The sequence below is a fragment of the Rosa rugosa genome, chromosome 6 (genome assembly GCF_958449725.1).
Source record: "Rosa rugosa chromosome 6, drRosRugo1.1, whole genome shotgun sequence".
Lineage (NCBI taxonomy): Eukaryota > Viridiplantae > Streptophyta > Magnoliopsida > Rosales > Rosaceae > Rosa > Rosa rugosa.
The window spans coordinates 33,235,066-33,258,935 of NC_084825.1; the positions used below are offsets into that span (position 1 = coordinate 33,235,066).

Here is a 23,870-nt window from a genome sequence, read left to right on the forward strand (position 1 = left end):
AGATCGAGAAAGGAAATGGGCTCGATGGCGCGGCGGTGGTGTTGGTTGAACTAATCGACTGGTGTGGTCTGGTGTTGGTTGCGGTGGTGTTGGCAAGGAGAGAAGGAGAGAATAAAAGATAGGGTTGAGAGAAGAGAGAGAATAAATAAATAATTTCTTCAAATTTTTTTTTGTTTTAATAAAAAAGTGTAATAAGACAATTTTACCCTTGAAAATCAAGTTACATGCGTGGCATGTGTCAAGATTTAACGGCTCCGTGACCGAAATTGGTCGTCGATCGTAGGTACGACGTTGATACGAAAAAATGAGTCCAGGTATCACATTGATAACTTTGTAAGTTCAGGTATCATTTTGAAAGTCCCCTAAGTGTCTGGACACCGTTGGTGAATTTTTCCCTATTAGTTAATGCGTGAAAGATAACAATTATAACGGGTGAGCTGGTTTATATTGTAATATAACATTCACCATATGAGCATATATACCTCATATGGTCTGCTTGTCCTACAGAAGATTTATATTGCTCAATGAATTACAATATTCTATTTTTGGGTTTTTACCCTATATTAGTTTAGCTAATTAACTCTATTAACAGAATAATAGACAAGATTAATACACATGTCGAAATTCTAAAAATTGTTGATTGACAGACTAATAAGTGTTTTTTTTTATTATACATTAGCCTAATAAGTTGTTACTTGTTAGGGCTGTTATAGGCACATAGTTGTTGTTAATAAACTTTCTTTTTATATAATTAATTAAGGGTTTAAGCGATATTAGTTATTCACAGGCAAATGAATTAGAGAACAAGTGCCACCTCTTCAAATCTGAAGGCAAAGAGTTTGCCACACTCTGAGAAGTCACCACATCCGTCTTCTTATTTAGTTTTTATTAATAATGAAAGAAAAATACAATATAAAAAGGGACAACACCTTACTCCAGTAATAAAATTAGAGGGAAAAAAAGAAGATAGGAAAGACTAAATTTCTATCTCGAAAAAATAGAGAGAGAGCATTACAACAAAAGCACCAACTAACTAGAAACCACATATAAGATTTATCTCTCATAGAACTAATCTATTAGGGTAAGAATGATGCCTCGACCTAGCAGAGCTCTGCTAGGGTTGGGAGAGCGCCGCCTTTGGGTTTGGCCTCTCTGTACCTCTCTCCGTCATGTATGGAGTACAACGACGTCTCTTTTGGGATCATCCAAATCAAGGCAGGGCTTTGCCGTGTCTTCTCTTTCGCAGGTTTCTCCTGCGTCATCGTGGCTAATAGGACTGGGGACCTGGTCTTTTCTGGAGCGATTGGTTTTTACGGTGCAGGACTGTGCAGTCTCGGGGGTGCCGTCAAGTTATGGTGGCTCGTCTAGGCCACGGCGTGCGCGGCTCAAAGGATCTGAGGTGCAGGCAGATTTGGTTCGAGCATGGCAGATGCGATTGAAGGGTTGGGTTTTGCACGGGTCGGGTCAAATCCTGTTCAAGTCCCTTCATGGTTGTCTTCCGGCTGACCGGCGGCTACTGGTATTGGGGTAAAGTCATCTTGCGGCTCCATCTCCGTTTTGCTCGTCTGTTTTCCAGGTTGACGACGTTGGGCTCTGTCTTTTGGTCCCTCGTTATCGGCAGGTTGAAGGCACGGTGGTTGGCGTTCTCTCTCTGCCTAGGTCGTCTGGTTGTATTGGTGTCAGGAGTTTTATGGTTCCTTGGAGCAGGTTGACCGGAGGTATGGTGGCAGGTGTGGACGGCGGTGGCGGCAAGACCAAAGCCACTATTGTGTTGGCTACAAGGGCAAACCCTAATTGGGTTTGGGCTTGGCTCTACTTTCCTGATTTGGGTTTGGGCTCTAATGGGTTGACTAAGGCTGCAGAGTGTGGGCTTCTGCTGTTCTGGATTCGAATTTGGGATCCCGGTGGATTTCTTATAAAGATTTGGGATCCAGGACGACATCTCGATCCAATTGTTATTTAATTTTGTTAGGTCGTAAAGATCATAATCTCTGAGGGTTTTTTTTATCTTGCTTCGGAGATTACTGATTTTTGTTTGGATTATAAGTGCGTGAACTGTCTAAAAGGTGGGTGTACTGGGGGTATAGTGGGTTCTTGTTCTTGTTTAGAATAGGAGTCTCAGGATACTCTGAGAAACGATTTTTTCTGTCGACCCCTTAGGGGTGTTTCGTTTTTGTACTGCTTGCTGAATCTTTATAATGGGCTGACCTCTTTCCATAAAAAAAAACTAGAAACCACATACTACGTGAACAATAAATAGTCCTTTAACATTAAACTATCAAACCAAAAGACCCAAAACAAATGAGATTTTGGTGTATTACAAAGTGCTTTTAACAAAAATATTTTTTTTATCAAAAAAAAATAAAAACTACACACTCTACAATAAAAAATGAAAGATAAAGATAAATACTACAAGCCATACGAGCTAATTATTCCCACACAAGTAACTCATAACTAATAAATTACCAATTTCAACAGAAGGTCTAAATGTAACCGCATCGTCTTCTTGATGGTACAAGATTATAAGTTGTATAATCAATGTACAAGTCCCAAGCTCTTGTAAATATTGAAGACAAGGTTTCCATTTTTGATGTGTCTGACTTTTAATAAAGGTGTTCAATACAATGAGAAATGATACATTAAGCTATAAATATATATTTTTAGCATTCTCCAATATCTTAATAATTATAGCTTTCTCCAATAATACTGTCAAACATAACATGGAAACTAAATTCTATTAATTAGAAGAAATAAGTAATTAATAACAACTACATGTAAGCTTGTTTTGATGATTATGTATATATAGCAACAAGTCTTTAAAACTAGTTTCATCACATGGGTATACGTGAAAAACGAGTCATAAATCGTGAGCAAGGATTGAGCATGAGGCTTTCGTTACAAAAGTAGGAGGTGGTTCTCTTTTAAGTGCAAGTACAACTAAAGACGCATGAGGGTTTGACATGCACAGATCAAGGCAGAACCTCATGCTATATATACAAAATTACTCGACCATTTTAATTAATAAAAATATCCATGCCATGATCTCGATCTATGGTGGCATGGGTGCTTGTTCTTGACATTTCTGCTCTGCATGATGACTCTCTATTGGCACAACTAGAAATTTCTCGCTCCCTTCATTACAAGAAAAGTGCAATGAATTAGCAAATCGTGACTTACAAAAATACATAAGCAGAGATTTGTACACATAAAGATCTGTTAGTTGTCAAGTTAAGACATGTTAATTATTTGTAAAGTTTGTATCTCAGTAGAAAGACATATAAAAATGAGGCTAGGCCTGCCCATGGATTTGTTGTGTCGTAGAGCACCTAGGCCTTCTAGCTAATTGATAAACTTATTATTGTGTTCCTTATTTTCTGCTGAGTAAACAAAAAACATAGGTTATTTGGGCAGAATTCTATGCACATGTTATAGAAATCTTGAGGCAAGAGAGTCTGGAAAAGTGAGTAGTTCATTTTGACATAAAAACAAATAAGTGGAAAGTGATCGATCAGGTAGGGTTTAAAGAAAAAGTCCAATTCTTAACACGGAAGAAGTGAATTATTACAAACCTTAATCCGCAAGAAATCAAATTTTCGCGCTGATTAGGTATTCTCTTTAGGCTTATTCCATGAATCAATTCTATTTTGCAGATGTTTAGGTCAATATTAGCATAATAGTCATGATAATTATCAGTACGTACTGATGCATATGCCTTTAGAATAGACCTGCTAATGTTGAAGGTTCATCTGCTCTGGGATTAATTAAGTAATGCACCAATTGACCCGGAACCTCATCTGTTTTCCATTTTTTATTACCCATTCAAGGTAATAATTTCTTTTCTAGACCACAATCTGGCTCTCTCTTGTTAACCATCAATCTAATATCTTGATTGGTCGGAACATACTGTTCGAGAAAATGCCAAAATTTTTAGCCTAGGGGTGCACATTTAAAAGCTTTTCATCAGGCTCAAATTTTCAATATCTATATGGTCCTTATTGACATTTTAAATTCTTATCAAATAGTTTAATAATATAAGTTAATCCCTCAGACTAGTTAGTTTTTTCCTATATATACTGCTGTCTTTGCTTCTTTATCTTACAAAGTAGAATGACTATTCTCTATATCATCCTCACCTTCATATTATTCTCAATCCTCTTTCTCCTGCTAACCTTCTTCTTTCTCATACTTAGAATTTTCACAGGCAAGTCCATCCGAAACTCAAATTACCCGCCTGTAAAGGGCACCGTCTTCGACCAGCTCTTCTACTTAAACAAACTCTATGACTACCAAACCAACGTTGCCAAAGAACACCCAACCTTCCGGCTACTGGCCCCAACACAAAGCGAAATATACACGACTGACACCCGAAACATTGAGCATGTTTTGAAAACAAACTTTACCAAGTATACGAAAGGCCAATATCACCAAGACATTGTGTCTGATATTTTGGGGCAAGGTATATTTGTTGTTGATGGAGAAAAGTGGAGGCAGCAGAGGAAGCTTGCGAGCTTAGAGTTTTCGACAAGAATTCTTAGAGACTTTAGCTGCTCTGTGTTTAGAAGAAATGCTGCCAAACTGGTCAGGGCTCTTTCTGAGTTTTCTAGTGACAATGGGGTTTTTGATATGCAAGTAAGTAATCTAAATCTGACTAACAGCTTGCTGTCATATAAATTGTTATATAATTCTTTTACCTTGGCTATTTTATGCTGTAGGAATTCTTTATGAGATCTGCCTTAGATTCCATATTCAAAGTTGGGTTTGGAACAGAACTGAATTGCTTGGAGGGCTCAAGCAAACAAGGCATTGCATTTATGAATGCATTTGATGATTCAAGTGCTCTCATCTATCGGCGCTATGCTGATCCATTATGGAAATTGAAAAGATTTCTCTGCATTGGATCCGAAGCCACACTTAAAAAGAATGCCAGAGTAATTAATGACTTTGTTTACCAACTTATCAGGAACAAAAGGAAATTGATAACAGGGGAAAACTATGTTGTAAGTGAAACTAATATATATATATATATATATATATATATATATATATATATATATATATATGCTACATTCTAATGCTCTATGTTTTGTACATGGTTTATTTAAGTTTACTTAATCAAGATTCTTGAATTTCATTTTACTTTTCAAAGAATGAAAAGGAGGATCTACTATCGAGGTTCCTAATGGAGAGCGAAAAGGAGCCAGAGGAAATGACTGATACGTATCTAAGGGATATAACTCTGAATTTTATGAGTGCTGGCAAAGATTCCAGTGGAACTACACTCTCGTGGTTCTTCTACATGCTGTGCAAAAACCCTCTCATTCAAGAAAAGGTTGCACAAGAAGTGAGGGAAGTAGTTGGTTTGAACCACAAAGCTAACATCGATGAGTTTGTGGCAAATTTAACTGATGCAGCTCTTGAAAAAATGCATTATCTTCATGCAGCACTGACAGAGACCTTGAGGCTATACCCGGCAGTTCCTGTGGTATGCTATGGTTTTGCAACGGGATACTTATTATATTATGGTTTTAGAAAACCCTGATAATTTCTATATATACTGGGAAAAAAAAAAACATTGTACTAAACTGGATAGCTCTATTTGTACTCGATTGATACTAATGTGTTTGTGATTTTCGGCTTCTCTAATTAAGGATGGGAGAGCTGCAGAGTCAGATGACATTCTTCCTGATGGATACAGAGTAAGAAAAGGTGATGGAGTGTTCTACATGTCCTATGCCATGGGCAGAATGCCTTATATATGGGGCGAAGATGCTGAGGATTTTCGACCTGAAAGATGGCTCAAAAATGGAATTTTCCAGCCTGAATCTTCTTTCAAATTCGTCTCATTTCATGTTGGTCTCATTTACTTCATTTCTCTTGCTTTATATCATATCTTAAGCTGTCTAAACGTTGACTAACAACGACTTCACTTGCCCTGTTAATTTGCAGGCTGGTCCTCGGATTTGTATAGGGAAGGACTTTGCTTACCGGCAGATGAAGATAGTATCAATGGCACTTCTGTGCTACTTTCGCTTTAAATTGGTGGATGAAACAAAAATCGCAACCTATAGAACCATGTTCACCCTGCACATGGATGGAGGTCTCCCTATGCGCGCAATTCCGAGGACAACATGATGAGTTTCTTGCATGTCAAGCAAATTAATGCTCACTTGTATATATGAACTAGACCACTGGAGCTAGTGTGAGCCCTAGGATTTATGTATCTCTTAGTTAAGTTTTTATATGATTTCAGCTGTGAGTATGACCTTTAATTATCTGTATTATTTTAATTTTATGGACAGTATAATACTTATATAAAAAAATTAAACCCTGATCGATTAACTAATAACGTCAATTAGCGTGAGTGTGACATCATCTTAAACGCCTGGGCTAATCTTCCCCCAAACCTAAAAACCCAAATACCCAAAACCACCGCAATTGAAACGCCCCAAGCTGCACCTCATCAGCTTAAGCACATCACAGTCCCGTGACTCTCTAAAACGTAACCAAACGCTCGATTTACATCCTAGAGAACCACTAGGCATTTTGTTTGAAAAACTTTTTGTATAGACACAACGGAAGCTACAAATATTTTTGAGGTGTAAATCTGAGTTACTAAAATTTATTTCATTCGTTCAGAACTTAAAATGAATGTTCACACGAGAGATACGAACTTCAAGGAATGAGAATTCCACTAAATTTGACACAAGGCTAACAATCAACAAGTCACGGAATACGAAGTTTGAGAAATAGAATTTAGAATAAAGTCCAAATGATAGTTTACCGAACTTGTTCCGCACACCCAGCTCCGTCCGTTGTTGTCCGGTCACCAGTGCACAGTACCTGCATCCACACTGTTGTAGGGGTGAGTTTTCGTCCTTGCTACTCAACAGGAACTCTGCCTCGACTAGATTTGAAACAAAATAAATATATTTTTGGGGCCCCAATATGAAAACATGCTTAAACCAAGTATTTAAAAGGAACAAAAAACTTTATAAAAAAATGCTTTCTGATTCAAAAATTCATGCAAGATACTCAAGTAGACATGCGTGCTGAATCTTACCCAATGGCCGGTTCGGTAGACTCACTATACGACCTTACCTTAATTAATTTATCAACCAGGTAAGCGTAGCAAGACCGTCTGCTACCTAGCTACACACACGGAATCAGGTCGTCATTGCGATCACTCACTATCTGACCGGTGTAGCTAACCCTTCAGAGATTTTGGGGATCGAACCCAAGGAAGTTAGTGCCCCCTTCGCTCTCAAGCCATCACATTTCTCATACGGTTCGGCTAGTATGCTTCACATTTTAACTTAACCAAACCACAAAACTTAACATGCATAACTTTAAAACAACTTAACAATATAAAATCACACATCGAGGGGAGTCCCGAATCCCCTACCTGGATTTCGATGCTTTTCCTCATGTATTCCGAGAGTCGCGAACCTTCCGCTCCTTGGGTAACTGGAGTCCTAAGTTCCGACATTTCGATAGTTAATATCTCATTGCACTAATAATTGAAATCTCGACGATTAACAAATCGTACAACCAACTTTTCCTGGTTTGACCAGGAGTTGACCAACTTTGACAATTGATTGACCAATCGAGACAAGTTTGATAATTAACCCAAATTACCGAACATTTACTTGAAATTACGATATCGACCAAATATATTAGGTGCACCCGAATTTACTATGGCCACCCAATATATTTTAATTTCTCTTCTTTACTTCCATTTCAAATTTCGTCATATATTAATTTGATGGAATTACTATAGACACCCAACATTTATAACTTGATCTTTTTCAAACCTTTCACAATCATACGCACAACTAATAACTTCCGTCGAAGCATTTATTCCCTGCCAATTTCACCCACAATATTCACAACTACTACCTGAACCAACACAAACAGAACATCAAGTTTACCACAACAGCAGTCTCGATATCGTTTAACACGCGAAAGCATATTCAAGATTCCATCAACCAAATATCCACTTCAAGATCACAACATCAGATTATCAACTCCTTCGGATTTACTCTTTACTTCAAACATAAATGCAAACACTACGATTAAGACAACTTGACAAAATATTTTCGATTTAAATTAATTTTCAGTAAAGATTAAATTACGAAAATTTCCATAATTTTGTAGAAATTCAAACCCTCGACTTTGAGCTACCCAGGTTCCGATTTACCAAAAATAGTTTTGGTTTTTCCCTTGTTTGGATGTTTCTAGCGTAATATTCTTTAGTATCTAGGATTCTATTTCCGATTTTTATTTAATCAAGTTTAATTAGGTTTCCTAGTTTTAGTCTACAATAAATTGTTCTTTATATTTTCTAATTGTATTAGGTTTATGCTATGTGCCCTATATAAGGCACCTCTTAGATTGTAATTTTCATTCAAGTTATCAATAAAAAAAACTAAATATTAGAGAAGTTTCTCTATGTTCCTTACGGCCGTGCCCGTAATTGCTAGTGGATTCTAGCTCATCTCGTATGGCTTTCGACACTTGACAGAGCCTCTTACTGTCGTGTTCACGCTCTTGCAATTTATCTCAAGGTTGCCTCTTACTATCGTGTACACGCTTCCTTCTAGGCTTGATTTTAATTTTGTGCGACTCCCACCTAAATAAATATGTGTTGTCTTTGCAATAACCACCTTTAACACTTTCATGCCATGGTCTTCCAAAAAGCACATTAGTGTCGTCCATGTCAATCACATGACAAGTAATCTCTTCTTTATAAAATTTTTCCATAGAGACAGGAACTTTACAAACATCTGTTACTTGTGCATATTCATCCTCCCCAAATGAAATCCAGTATGGATCACTCAGCTTCACTGTCAGTAATTGAAAATAATCTACAACTTTTTGTTTGCTACAAAGTTCTCTCATAGACCACTGTCAATTATTATAGAGCATACCTTGTCTTTGATGATACATGTAGTTCGGAAGTCGTCGTAATCCGGCGTTGTGAATATCTAACGTTCCATGTTTCTTCTACTTCTTCTTTTCTTCTTTTTTTAGATTGATGAGGTTGTCCTAGGGCGAATCCCTTGGCATGTTCCTCTTCAACGAAACTTTCTTTGATAGATACTCTACGACCAGCTTCGTTGAGGTTGGTGGTAGTGAACTTCTCCCTTGGATCATCGTCTGCTAAGGAGCGAGCGATACCCGCTCTGATACCAAATGATGCGGGAAGCGTGAACACGATAGCAAGGGGCTCCGTCAAGCGTCGAAAGCCATATGAGATGAGCTAGAATCCACTAGCAATTACGGACACAGCAGTAAGAAACAGAGAGAAACTTCTCTAATATTTGGTTTTTTTTATTGATAACTTGAATGAAAATTACAATCTAAGAGGTGCCTTATATATAAGGCACATAGCATAAACCTAATACAACTAGAAAACAAAAAAAAATTATTATAGACTAAAACTAGAAAACCTAATTAAATGATGTAGGACGAGAATGAGTCCGGTTTAGTCGGAAAACCATAAAAGCAAAGAAGCTGCGTAGAATCAAGAAGAGTGATTGGAAAATAGGTAACTCACGCGTATTGAGATTATTAGCCGCTGAAATAGTCAAGAAGATTTGGTTTTGGACCTTTCGGGTTACTCGTACAAAAAGTCAAGTTTTGATTGTGAATCAGATTTGGTCAACTTTTGGCCAGAATGTCCGTTTGAGACGCATGATCCCTTTCCAGAATGGGAACGATGAGATCTTCAAGACTCACTTTAGTGAGCCCTATTAGATTTAGGCCAAAATATATCGTCTTAATTATCCGATTCGGGATTTAATATTTTTAGGCTAGTTTTACATTTGTTTTATAATTATTTTATTTTAGGTTTTTAGTTTCCTTTTAAATTTGGATTCTTTAGGATTTCTTGTCAGATTATAATTTTAGGTCTTGGATGCCTATATAAGCACCATCATGTTTTGTATTAAAATCAGTTTATGATATCAAATTTAATAAAATTTAGTGATGTAGGACGAGATTTTAGCCAATTTCAACAAAAAATCTCGAAAAGAAAGAAGCGTCTTCATATTAAGAAGACTAATTTGAATACTGAAAATTGGTATTCAAATAGGCTTCAAAATGATGGAATTAATAATAAATTACTCTTTTGGATATATCGGGATTCTCGAGCACAATCTTGATTGAGATTCCAAGCGTAATATTCTTTAGTATCTAGGATTCTATTTCCGATTTTTATTTAATCAGGTTTAATTAGGTTTCCTAGTTTTACACTGCAATAAATTGTTCTTATGTTTTCTAATTGTATTAGGTTTATGCTATGTGCCCTATATAAGGTACCTCTTAGATTGTAATTTTGATTCAAGTTATCAATAAAAAAACTAAATATTAGAGAAGTTTCTCTATGTTCCTTACGGCTGTGCCCGTAATTGCTAGTGGATTCTAGCTCATCTCATATGGTTTTCGACGCTTGACGGAGCTTCTTACTATCGTGTACACGCTTCCCGCATCATCAAAACCAACTTCGCCAATTACACAAGAGGTGATCACCATGTGGGTATTACGTCTGATATATTTGGCCAGGGAATATTTGTTGTTGATGGAGAGAAATGGAAGCAGCAGAGGAAGCTTGCCAGTTTCGATTTTTCGACGAGAGTTCTGAGGGACTTCAGCCGTTCTATTTTCAGAAGCAATGGTGCTAAATTGGTCAAAGTTATTTCTGAGTACACTTTTGCAAATGGAGTTTTTGATATGTAGGCCAGTCACTTTTCTTCTTGGTCATAAAAGTACAAATTTGTGTTCGTACGTTAATATATCACTTCATCAAGTAGACTAATTCGATATAGAGGTAGACTGGCTCTATGCCTCTATGTACTGGTAGACTAGCTCAGCTTGATCTCCAACTAGTGCATGATCTTACTGATGTAGGGTCAGGCCATACTGTAACTTTGATGTACCAATACATTGATGTACTATAGAATTTTCTCTTTTTAGGATGCAAATTGGTATTCACTTTTTTTGCATATGGTACCACTGGATTTGTAGGATTTGCTTATGAGATGTACTTTGGATTCAATATTCAAAGTTGGGTTTGGAATAGAACTGAATTGCTTGGAGGGTTCAAGCAAAGATGGGATAGAATTTATGAAGGCATTTGATGAGTCAACTGCTTTGACCTATTGGCGATATGTTGATCCATTCTGGCAATTGAAAAGGTTCTCAATATTGGTGGTGAGGCAGCCCTTAAAAAGTATGTCAAAGTCATTCATGATTTTGTGCACCAACATATCAGAAGAAAGAGGGAATTGCTAGCTGTGAAGAAAGATGGTGTAAGTTTATATCTTTTGCATTGTCATTCTTGCTAGTTCTCTCTGGGTTTGAAAGTGAAAGCATATCGTTATAAGTTCTTCAATTGTTCTGTTTGAAGTTTCAATTTCTGAATACATTGATTTATGAATTAACGCGCGCGTCAACTTAAGATTGCCTGGTGGCTGTAGCTATCTTTGGTTAAATGGTTAGACGTCATGCCCCATGTGTCAATATCTATGTTTCAGTCCCATTTGTTTGTCTACATGATTTCCACAGTACAAATAAAGATTTATGTAGTCTTGAATTCTATTATGTTATGAAGAATGACAAGGAGGACATACTCTCGAGGTTTCTATTGGAGTGTGAGAAGAATCCAGAGGAGATGAATGATAAATATCTAAGCGACATAATTCTGAATTTTATGATTGCTGGGAAAGATACCAGTGCAAACACACTGTCATGGTTCTTCTACATGCTCTGCAAGCACCCTCTCATACAAGAGAAAGTTGCACAAGAAGTGAGGGATGTAATTGGTAATCAGGAAGTGGACTTTGATGCATTTGTCGAGAAAATAACTGATGCATCTCTTGAACAACTTCATTATCTTCATGCCACACTAACAGAGACCTTCAGGCTATACCCTGCAGTTCCTGTGGTATGTCTACTCAGATTTCAACTTCGATACTTTACATTTATTGAAGTTAAGGTCAATGCATCTAAATTTCATACAAGGCACTGTGAATGACTCAGATTGATGTGTTTGTGTCTTTGGCTTTAAGGATGGGTGATGCGCAGAGAAGGATGACATTCTTCCTGATGGCTTTAGACTAAAAAAGGGAGACGGAATAAACTACATGGCCTATTCCATGGGGAGAATGCCTTATATTTGGGGACAAGATGCTGAGGATTTCAGACCTGAAAGATGGCTCAACAATGGAGTTTTCCAGCCTGAATCAACTTTCAAATTTGTCACATTTCATGTCCGTATCATGATCTTTTCTTGTCACATATCTTAATCACTGAAGCGCTCACTAATAAATTCTCTTGTGCTATTTGTAGGCAGGCCCTCAGATCTATCTAGGAAAGGACTTTGCTTACAGACTGTTCATTCAAAAATCGTCTCGGCCACGTGTCACTCGGCCGAGGTCTTCTTGGCTTATACCCGTCCTTCTGGCTTGGTGAGGTGTGCGCAGGCGTGCCAACTCGCGGCCGAGAGGCCGAGCGAGGTTTTGATCTAGGTTACTGAGTTTGTGCTGACCTGACTTCTAATTAGTCAACTTTGGGCCGAGGAAGGATCAATCTCGGCCGCGGGGTTCTCTCTGCCTTGGATGCAAGGACTTTACACGATTCGGCTTTGCTAGCCGGAGTGTTCGTGCTGTGCAACTCGGTGAGTGAATGTGAAAGTGCGAGTGATTATTGATAAATCTATAGGATGCATATACTCACAAGTCACAGTAAAAACAAAATCAAAGTATAAGGTGTTACCCTGATGCCTTGATTCAATACGAGTACGGACGAAGAAACGCATGAACCCAAAAAACTTGTTTATATGATTTTTTTAATATGATTTGTGAAAAAGTAAAAGCAGGAAAGTAGATGCAAAGAAATCAAGTGTAGGAAATATAATGAGCAAGAGATATAAAGAACGACAAAATAAATTTGCAAGAATGTAAAGTGCAGGAAAGACAGGAACAATACCAGTAAGTAAAATGATTCATGAGAGATAGTGTAAATTGATAGAGTGTAGAGATGCGATAGAGAATTTGAGAATGTTGAATTTGTATTGAGCTGTTGTGTTTTTGGTCGTGGACCTCTAACAACGATGTCTACAGCCCCTTTTATAGTACAAAGTAAAGATAATAAAACAAATACAATCTCAGCTTTAATTGTTGAGACTGGATTGATTACAAATTGAATTCTAAGAATAAAATTCCTTTGATGTGCATAACTGGCGATCAACCATCATGACTCTTCAATGCTTATTTTTGTAACGGCCACACTTAGTGCTGTAACGTCTCTGAACGTAGAATTTGGCATTTAGTAGCTTTTATCTGCTCATAATGTCCTGCCATCGGCGTCCCTGACCAATTGAAACGAGCATTGGATAGGACTTTCTCATCCACAAGTAAACCATACCTCAACTCAGGTGAGCCGGACCTCGGCTGAAGTGAAGTGAGCCGGGCCTCGGCTAAAGTGAGCTGGACCTTGGCTAAATACTTATTATATCATGGCCGATCATGACCCAGTCCTGCCTCCTGTGGGCCCTAGCTTAATTATCTGCTACGTGGGCTTTGCCAAATTTAGGTTCAAACACAGACAGATGAAGATAGTAACAACGGCTCTTCTTTACTTCTTCTGCTTCAAATTGGCTGATGAAACAACAAATGTAACCTACAGAACCATGTTCACCCTTCACATCCATGGTTCTCTCCCTATGCTTGCAGTTCCAAGGACCAAGCTCAAGTAAAACGTACTTACATAAGTAGAATCTCAGGGGTCTACAATTTGTAATAATGATAACAAGTAGTTTGTTGTTCTGTTTATGTGTTTACGATATGGTAAACATGGGAGGATATGTATGTTCCGATATAAATACAACACTCCTACATTTCATGTTTTACATATTTCTTTTACAACAATATTTCCAGGCATTGATGGTATGCATTCTCTTTTACCGTTTTGCATATTTTGATCTTCTTCATAATGGTTAAACCAATGTTTAGAGTCAAATGATGTGAAAATTAGTGTCTAAATGCTAAGCCTTGTAGGAGAGGGATTGTAACTAAGCAGAGTATTAAAATAATTGGTGTGTGAGTGAGTTTTTGCTCTGATGCGGTGTGATTGTCTTTTTTGTTTAACTCGGTGAAACTTTATGGCCTTGCTTAAATATTAAAGTGTCCGATCCATTGTATTAAAGTTTCATCGACTTATTTAATAAAGTTTCAAGCTAAAAGAGTCCAAATTTTTCCGATCCATTGTAGCTAATTTCATCAGATTTTGATTTTATTTTTTGCCAGATTTACCTTTCTGTCCTACCTTCTTATTCGGTTCCTTCACGAAGCCGTGGTGGAGTATGTGAGGCTATGCTACAAAATCTGTTCATTTGGAGAAAAGACTGACCAGAGGTTTCACGTTCTCTTCATAAAAAAAAAAAAAAAAAAAAGGTTTCAGGTTCTCCAAGTGGTTGATCCTTTAAATACATACAAGTAATATTTCTATATGTACAAAGCACGTGTGATCTAGAGTCTAGACCAGTTTAGACTTTAGATATAGTGTTGTCTAAATTTAGTAATTTCTCTTCACAAAAATTCTGGTTGCAGTTCTATGGCAATCAACTTATTGAAGATTTGGTGGTATAGTCAAGATATGGATATCTTGTGCATGTGGAGCTGCTGTAGCATGACAAAAATAGTCGAGATAGCTGCAGTTTTCTTTTATTTTCTTTGTCTATATATTTCACGTAAAGGTTCAAACATAACAACACAATTCAATACAAAGAAAAATTGTAAACCATCCGTTTGTGTTTTTCCATACAACTCAACTATAAACAATCCAAAACTCTCTGTTTCACTCTCTCTATACTACTTGCTTCCTCTGCCTCCCATCACCTTAAACAGATATGGGGTTCCTCTACTTCATCTGCACCTTCATATTTTCAGTACTCTCTCTTTTCCTAACCTTCTTCTCTTTCCTCACACTCAGAATCCTCACAGGCAAATCCATCGGAGACCCAAACTATGCACCAGTGAAAGGCACAGTCTTTCACCAGCTCTACTACTACAAAAAACTCTATGACTACCAAACCCGAGTGGCCAGAGGAACCCCAACTCACCGGATTCTGGCCCCGGACCTGAGTTTCATATACACAACCGACTCAAGAAACATCGAACATGTTGTCAAAACCAACTTTGCACATTATTCAAAAGGCGTGATCAGTCAGGAAAACATGTGTGATGTTTTTGGGCAAGGGATATTTAATGTTGATGGAGAAAAGTGGAAACACCAGAGGAAGCTTGCAAGCTATGAGTTCTCAACCAGGGTTCTTAGAGATTTCAGCTGTTCTGTGTTTAGAAGAAGTGCTGCAAAATTGGTGAAAATTATTTTTGAGTTTTCGGATTCAAACGGGATTTTTGATATGCAGGTGAGAAATCTTAAACCACAAGATTCAATTTTCTGTACTAGTTTTTATTTGATAATAAAATGAACCATAGTTAGTCATAACTCTATTAGACTTGTTCAGCGTTTGTTTGTTCAAATTGGTTTTGGTATAAAGCTAATCGGTTAATCAATTTAGATTGCTGAGCTAAGCTTGTAAAGTTGGGGAGTCCAGAAGAAAAGTTAATACCATTATAACTTTCACATCCCAAAATTCTTCTGATCAAACACAATATATTTTCCTCTCTAGACAATTTCAGTATGTTGTCCCAAAAGTTTTAACATTTCCAATTTCTCTCTGAATATAGAACATGATCGAGAAAACTGAAAAGGATAGGCACATATTGTGTGTAAACATCAATAAATAGCTTACTGTGATCCAAATACCAAATACTCACTTTTTCTTGCATATGATTCTTTTTGTAGGACTTGCTTATGAGGTGTACCATGGATTCCATATTCAAAGTTGGGTTTGGAGTTGAACTAAATTGCTTGGAAGGGTCAAGCAAAGAAGGGATAGAATTCATGAAGGCCTTTGATGAGTCGACTGCTCTAACCTCTTGGCGCTTTGTTGATCCCCTCTGGAAATTGAAAAGATTTCTCAACATTGGTTCTGAGGCCACCCTTAAAAAGTATGTCAAAGTCATACGTGATTTTGTGCACCAACTTATCAAGAGCAAGAGGGAATTGCTAGCTGGCCAGAAACATGGTGTAAGTGAATTTTACATTTTAGAATCTTCACAGAACTTTGCCTAGTTTACTAACCCAAAAAGAAAATCTTTGATTTTACTCATGAAATATTGAATTTTTGCTGTGTTCCGTAGGATGACAAGGAGGACATTGTCTCACGGTTTCTGTTGGAGAGTGAAAAGAATCCAGAGGAGATGAACGATAAATATCTAAGTGATATAATTCTGAATTTTATGATTGCTGGGAAAGATACAAGTGCAAATACACTCTCATGGTTCTTCTACATGCTCAGCAAGAACCCTCTAATACAGGAAAAAGCTTCACAAGAAGTTAGGGATGTTGTCGGTCTGAATCATGAAGCTAATGTCGATGAATTTGTGGCCAGTATAACTGATACAACTCTTGAACAAATGCAGTATCTTCATGCAACACTAACAGAGACCTTGAGGCTATACCCTGCAGTTCCTGTGGTATGTATACTCAAATTTCCAATAAAAAACTTGTCATGTACTAATCCTAATTGTAAATGTTTAAGATGAATATTGATGAGATGTGTCTTTATCTTCATGGCTTTTATCTTTCTGCAAGGATGGTAGACATGCAGAGATAGATGACATTCTTCCTGATGGTTTTAAAGTGAAAAAAGGAGATGGAGTATACTATATGGCCTATGCCATGGGCAGGATGCCTTATATTTGGGGAAAAGATGCAGAGGATTTCCGACCTGAAAGATGGCTCAAGGATGGAATTTTCCAGGCTGAATCACCTTTCAAATTTGTCGCTTTTCATGTACGTATCGTACATTCTGTTCTTGTTTGTCACATATCTTAACATCCAAACTCTCACTAATACTGCAGTTTTACTTGTGCTATTTGCAGGCTGGTCCTCGGATCTGTCTAGGGAAGGACTTTGCCTACCGGCAGATGAAGATAGTAGCAATGGCTCTTCTTTACTTCTTCCGCTTCAAATTGGCCGATGAAGCAAAAGAAGTTGACTACAGGACCACGTTCACCCTTCACATTGATGGCAGTCTCCCCATGCTTGCAGTTCGAAGGACAATGGACTCATACAAGTAAATCGATCGCATTTGTACAGTTGAATCTCACCTGTATTCTGAGATATGCTGTTGTCTACAATGCGGTAATAATTAGTGTAAACAGTGTTCATATAAGTATGTAAGTTGGTAAAGTATTACTTAGTGTCAAGCTTTATTGAATTTTTACTAATTAAACCCGATTAGCGTCTCGTTTTAGAGTGTATGAGATGATAGAACATCGATCAGAAGATCATGACCGCTGATTCGATCCTATTTTCAATATATGTGCCTCCTAATTAATAAGAAATGGGATCAGAAGATCGTGACCGCAGATACGATCTTATTTTCATTGGATTTTGGATCGTCCTTTTATCCGCTACTCGTTGTCTTTGCACAATCAAACAATATCATATATGCCGGACTATGAACGATGGATTTATTAAATTCAATAGTAAATCAAGCATCAAACCGAAAGAGGAAATTTCAATACTAGGCTCTAAAACATCTCCATCGGTTATCAAGTTTAGGAGGATACACTACAACTAAAATTTGGTACCACCCAACTGTTTTTTCGGTATAATACTTGCACAAACAGATACGGTCATTGAGTTTGGTTCGATTTACTCTTATAATCATACATGTTTGACGTTTTGAAAATAACATATTATAGGCCCAAAATATCTAAAATTGTAAAATTTCATTTTTTTTTTTTTGGAACCCGTATTTACAAATATTGGATTGATCCAGAAATTTCTCTCTTCTCTTCGTCATGCAAACGACCAAACTACCTTTATAACTTGGGTTTATCTATGGTACATTAATTTATCTATACAATCATGTAGATCAATCCGATATGGTCATTAACTCGTTTCATGCATTGGTACTCTTGCTCGACTTGATCTCAAGTTAGTCTATAACCATAAGAAGCTCATATTGCTGTAGTAGAAGTTAATATATGACAATACGTTAATTAAAGGGTCCTTGACCAAAAGCCCCAAAAATCCAAAATGAACCAAAGTTATCCCACATACCCCAGCAACAGATTTTTATTCCCACTAACTCAATTTAAAGAGAAATGACAACTTTACCCCTCACCTAATTAAAAAACTACATGATGCCACTCTGTCCTCTCTCCACTCTCTCCACGCTGCCAGCAACCGGTCTCTCTCTCCTCCCCGATCTCCACCTCCGGTTTCTCTCTCTGCGATCGCCGCGCCGGAGATGCAGTCCAAGCTTGAAGACGACGAAGAAGCTCCGGTCGGAGCTCCAGCCACTCTGACGTTCTCGTCGTCGTTCGATTGATCGGCGATCCCGAGCCTCCGCAGCCTCCCCGTCGTCGCTATTATCTTTCCGGCAAACGTCGTTCCAGCCCCCGAGGATTTTCGAGTAGTTTCCCAGCGCCACCATGATCGAAGTTCTCCGTGTAGCTAGGTTGGAGTTTCGGTTCGAGCAGCGAGCTCGGAGGTTGCGCCATCCATCACCGGCGGCGAGTTCGTGCTGCAGATTTCTTGCTGCTGATGAGTCACTCTCGGGAACTCCAGTAGTGGTCGAAGAATCATGGGAAGATGAATTGCTACGCAAGACTCGAGAGTTTAACAAATTGACGAGGGAGCATCCTCATGATGAGAAGGTTTGGTTGGCTTTCGCTCAGTTCCAAGACAAAGTTGGAGCAGGGAAGGAGCGGTGGGTGAGGCTGGGGAGGGCGAACCCGTAATTTTCCAGGACGGGGCTGCCGGAGTTGGGCTGGGTGGCTGGCCAGATAGGGAAGGGTCAGTTGTTGACCACGGGCCAGATGGCTATTGCAGTTTTTTGTTTTCTGGTGGTGACCTTCTCTACACATTTCTGGGCAATCGAATCACAGTCACCACGATTTGTTGTTGTTTCGGTCATGTTTCTCCTTTGTTTCGGTCATAATCACTTTTCAACTATCAGTTTGTTCATGACTGATATTCATGTTGTATAGGATGGTTGTTTCTTTTATGTCCTTTTATGTTTGTCTTTGATTCTAGTTGGGATTCCGCTAGCTCATTATTGCAATTTCCTTTAATTCTAGCTCAAAAAATTGTAAATAAGATATTCGAGTAATAGCAGTTTAGTTCATCACCTGCAATAGTATATAGTGAGTTGTAATGCACTTCGCTCCAAAAGCTCATCCAAAGCTCTGAAAAACAACACAAAAGGGTGGTCAAGTTTGAAGCAAAAACAAAAGAACCCTCAGTGACTTTTACTAAGATTTGCCAAAAGTTGATTTCAACACTTGGAGGTATGGAAAAAAAAAATTAATCCAATATCAGGTTAACCATCTTGGATAGTATGAAAAGTCGAAAAATTTCAAAAAAAGAAAAAAGGAACAGTAATAGCAATAATTCAAGTGGCAGCTAGATTAATCTTTACTGAACTAAAATGATTGCAACAGTATCCAATTCAGAAAGACGACCAAGAAAAAGACACAGATATCATATATGTATATTGTAAGATTTATATGATATAACATTGTGACAACAATAGTAAGATTAAGATAAGGTTAGGAATTGACATACTGCATAGCATGCATGATGAGTGTTTGAAACTTCCCCGTAAAAAAAAAAAAGTTGGTATGCACATCTCAAAAGCATGAATTTCATACACTTCAATGGCCATAAGAGACTGTAATTACTATACGTTGTGAGACTGATTTACATTTGTTCTGCAGATTAGCAACAACGTACACAGAAAGTTTCTATATGCTGAAAAGCACTCATTATATTCCATCTAAGCAGAGCTTGGACGAAATACAAAGATTTTGGACTACTTTACGCCTTCTAAAGGCGGTAGCTTGATCAAATACAAAGATTTTGCTTTCAAATAGTGGACCCTGCAATGCCATTATAACCTTTACTTCAGAAAACAAACGTGGAACTATGAAAACCATACCGAAAGAAAGCAAAGATCTTCACCCACCCATTTTACATATAAACGTTTTCTTCACTCTCATTCATCATACCCAACATATTACACACACTAATCTCTCTTTGGAAAAACATCAAACATGTTAAAGATATGGACTTTATCTTCTCCCCCAGACACACCTACATACAACTAATCTGTACCCTGCTCTTACATCAGAAAGATGGTCACCATGAAAATGACTCACCTTAGAGTTGAAACGGGCAATATCCAGACTTGAAAATAAAAAAATACTAAACCTTCAATTCAAGGACTCAAACTTTAATCGGCAATCTGCATAAGCATGCCTTACCTTTGTATTTCTCAAAGTCTTCCTCTTTCGGTTTCGGTCATAACCACTGCATTTGAATGGACCCCTGCAAACGTAGACGATCAAAATCATAAAATTAATCCATCATTTTCTCCCATTAGTAGCAAATCAGTTGCATATTAAACCAAAGTACCAAATAGTATAAAGTAAAAACTCAACCAAAATGTCTTTACAGTTCATTTGTGTTGAATATGATTTTTCATCGATCTGTATGTTTACGTACAATTATATAGCTAAGATATGCTCTACTGTTACTGTAATACCTCGAAAATTCGTGATTAATTTCTTGGAATTTTCGGGAATTAATAAAGTATTCGTTAGTACAATTTTGTGGCTCGAGGGTGGAGTGGAACTATTTTCGGGCGGATAATTATTCGAAATGCACGTTTTAGGGGGGTTATGAAGTTTGACTTTTTATACGTTTGGATTCTTCAGAAACTTCCTTCACGAAAGTCGTAGAGCGTATCGATACGAGTTCGTGGACATGTGGAACGTGAAAATTGGAGTTCGTATGAAGAAGTTATGAGTGATTGAAATTTGGGGAAATTTCTATAAATATGAGAAAATTCTAGATTTTTCATTAAATCCCAATAGTTTCCTTTTTCTCATTTTCCTCCCCAAACTCTCCGTTCTCTCTCCTCCTTATCCGTGCGACCCGACTGAACCGACCCGGCCGGAACGACCACTTCCCGGCGTCCTCTGGTCACGACCCGGCCCTCCCCGAAGTCGCCTCGCCGAGCCCAGTCGACCCCCGTGGTCCCCTCACCCTGCCGCAGCCCCCAGGCCTGGATCGAAGAGGCCCCAGTCGGACCTCCTCGACGCCGGTGTTGTACGGACCGATCCTTCTCGGTTTTGGGTTGTCCTCCTCCTCCTGATCATCCCCATATAGGCCTTGCATCACGATTTGGAGTGTGGAGCAAAAGATCAAGGTTTGAAGCCTTGGACGGATCTGGTTGGATCTGGAAGCGTGATCAGACGGCCGAGGTTAATCCAAATTCCAAGCTTGATCTAGGACAATCTAGACCGAATCTCGCTTAGCTCCAGGTATGAAGGTGGCTCATCTCTTCATTTTGAACAAGTTTGTAGTTGACGACTTTTGCATCGGAGGTGGTTGACTCGGTGTTGACCTCCGTCGTTGACCGCCTGCTGACCTGTCGCTTGTGGCGGCGCGTGGTGGCGCGTCGGTCATCCAAAATGTGTTTTGTTTTCAATTTATGCATCTATGCATCCATACGATCGTTTTGTTATATTATAGGGTCTTATTGGAAAAAGGTTGATGCATGCTAGATTTACGGTTTTACACGTTATCTTCGGTTTGCGATCCGAGAGGATCTGACCGTCAGATTTACTTCAAATTGTGATATGTTGATCGTAGAGCTATTCTGATGACTTTGTGTGGTCGCGGATGAGGATCCAACTGTTGGATCGTCGTTTAAGTGTGTTTATTGAATCGGTTGCTAAGTTAAGGTCGTACTTGTTTAGGTGATTGACGGATTTGATTGGCGAACGATTTGTGAATCGTTATTTTTGGGCTGTTATGAAGACGCAGCAGGATTTGGAGGTGAGTAAATCTCACGTGGTTCATTTACGAACGGATTTATTTATTACTCGGAATTACTTGTTTAATTGTAAAATCATTTTCGAAACAAATTATTTGTTTTAAAATATATGAACTTGATCGACAACGGTTCATGGGTAAGTTAAAACAATGTTTTGATATAAAATAATTTTCGAGAAGTATAGTTTATAAAACTATAGTTGGTATTAGTGGTCATTCCTACGTGAATGACTACGTATATATATATTTACGTGGAATATATATATTGATTGGCGTGTTATCGAGTGATGAGTTGATTGGAATGGATTGATTATTATTCAAGCTTTTATTTCCACACGTAAGTTGTTAAATAATGAATTGTTGAACATGTGGTGAGAAAGATATCCTGTATGTTAAGAATTTTGGATTTAGGGTCGACGTAGTGACCGGTATGAGGGAATCGGATGCTCTAATCTTAGGCGGATGATGGGCTACGATTAGTTGAGGGAATCGGATGCTCTAATCTTAGGCGGATGACTGGCTACGATTGGTTGAGTGTATCGGATGCCATAACCCTGGGCGGGTGACGGGCTACGATTGAGGCGAGTGTATCGGATGCCATAACCCTAGGGGGTGACGGGCTACGATTGAGGTAACGATGTCAAGTTTTGAAAAACGAGTTATTTTGTGAGATGGTGTATTCGGAGTTGAAGGGTGAAGTCTTGGTTTTAGCATGAGTTGTTGATTTCTTTAATTAATTTCCTTTTTCATTTCTATTGTTTGGTTTCTTTTTCTCTTCTGTGATTGATTTTTAAGTAATCTCCTGAACTAAACTATATGCAGGGATTACTATGAATTCTTTTGTTTGTTTTCATGTGATCTCCTGAACTAAGTTATATGCAGGGATTACTATGAATTCTTTTGTTTGTTTTCATGTGATCTCCTGAACTAAGTTTCTAAGCAGGGATTACTGATTTTGCTTAATTCTTATTGTGGGTACAGTTGTGGGTTGTGATCTGTAGTGATTGGAAAATGAGTTGGAATGGCATGATTTTGGCAACCGCGTTATGTTGAGGGAAATGAGTATGATTTCTTGGTTGTGCCGTTGAGGCAAAGGAATGGTGTTCTGATAGATTGTGGGGACGTAAAATGTTTAAAATATTGGGAGTTATTTGTATAATTGGAGATTGTGGGAAATCAGATAAAATGAATTGAGAGACAGAGCATGTGGGTTTTTAGTTGGGTTGAAATTGTTGAGCATGTTATTGTTTAATTTGAACTTGATGTTTTTGTTGTGATAATTGCATATTGTTTTGTTAGGCTAAGATGGTGAAAGCATGTATTTTGTGGAATTAAATATTGTTGCTTTAATTCTTCTCACGAGTTGAGAAATTATAAGCATGCGTGACGTGAGTCACTTTATTTGAGTTTACTCATACGAGCTTAAAAAGCTTACCGGGTTTGTTTTGTTCAATCCCGGTGCACTATTCTATGGTGTAGGGGTTATTGTGCAGGTTAGAATATCGATTAATCGTCGTCGAAGCTGAGGTGTACGTTCGGTAGCGTGGACGTCGAAGGGTACTCTTAGTTTTAAGTCTTCCGTTGTGTAGTGAGTTGTGGTGGGTGTGTTTACTTATTGAATTTTCATTCAGTTTAATTTGTAAATTATCTGTAATGTAATATGTGACTCTAAAGAACGAGTCGGTATTGACATTGTGAGCTCAGTTTGTTTAGTTGCTTAATTTAAATGAAAATTTTTTTATGTGTTTTTCTTGTGCTTGTTAAGTTATCGCGTTTCGGATTTGTATTTATTTATTCAAAATTCGGGGCGTGACAGTTACCAACAGAATTCAATGCTATAAATACAAATATTCAAAACTAATCTACAGTTACACAATCAGTTTTGA

General features: G+C 38.0%; 2 protein-coding genes and 1 pseudogene across 2 annotated transcripts; all 3 read left to right on the top strand.

The window, feature by feature from the left end:
• The first annotated feature begins 4,107 nt into the window (after positions 1 to 4,107).
• On the top strand, positions 4,108 to 6,287 carry LOC133718250 (cytochrome P450 704C1-like). The gene is made up of 5 exons (XM_062145073.1): positions 4,108 to 4,629; positions 4,713 to 4,997; positions 5,147 to 5,482; positions 5,649 to 5,849; positions 5,947 to 6,287. The coding sequence occupies exons 1-5, from the start codon at positions 4,108 to 4,110 to the stop codon at positions 6,130 to 6,132; spliced, it is 1,530 nt and encodes a 509-aa protein (XP_062001057.1). The 3' UTR covers positions 6,133 to 6,287.
• A 4,735-nt stretch (positions 6,288 to 11,022) lies between these two features.
• On the top strand, positions 11,023 to 13,764 carry LOC133713471 (cytochrome P450 704C1-like; annotated as a pseudogene).
• Positions 13,765 to 14,768: 1,004 nt separating this feature from the next.
• LOC133718752 (cytochrome P450 704C1-like) lies at positions 14,769 to 17,370 on the top strand. Its single transcript, XM_062145628.1, has 5 exons — positions 14,769 to 15,430; positions 15,871 to 16,155; positions 16,269 to 16,604; positions 16,723 to 16,923; positions 17,013 to 17,370. Exons 1-5 carry the CDS (start codon positions 14,909 to 14,911, stop codon positions 17,208 to 17,210), a joined length of 1,542 nt encoding a protein of 513 aa, XP_062001612.1. The 5' UTR covers positions 14,769 to 14,908; the 3' UTR covers positions 17,211 to 17,370.
• Positions 17,371 to 23,870: the final 6,500 nt, after the last annotated feature.

Coding starts and splice junctions, on each gene's coding strand:
- LOC133718250 (XM_062145073.1), top strand. CDS start 4,108: ATGACTATTCTCTATATCATCCTCACCTTCATATTATTCTCAATCCTC. Junction 4,630..4,712: donor ATGGGGTTTTTGATATGCAA/GTAAGTAATCTA, acceptor TTTATGCTGTAG/GAATTCTTTATGAGATCTGC. Junction 4,998..5,146: donor TAACAGGGGAAAACTATGTT/GTAAGTGAAACT, acceptor TACTTTTCAAAG/AATGAAAAGGAGGATCTACT.
- LOC133718752 (XM_062145628.1), top strand. CDS start 14,909: ATGGGGTTCCTCTACTTCATCTGCACCTTCATATTTTCAGTACTCTCT. Junction 15,431..15,870: donor ACGGGATTTTTGATATGCAG/GTGAGAAATCTT, acceptor TTCTTTTTGTAG/GACTTGCTTATGAGGTGTAC. Junction 16,156..16,268: donor TAGCTGGCCAGAAACATGGT/GTAAGTGAATTT, acceptor TGTGTTCCGTAG/GATGACAAGGAGGACATTGT.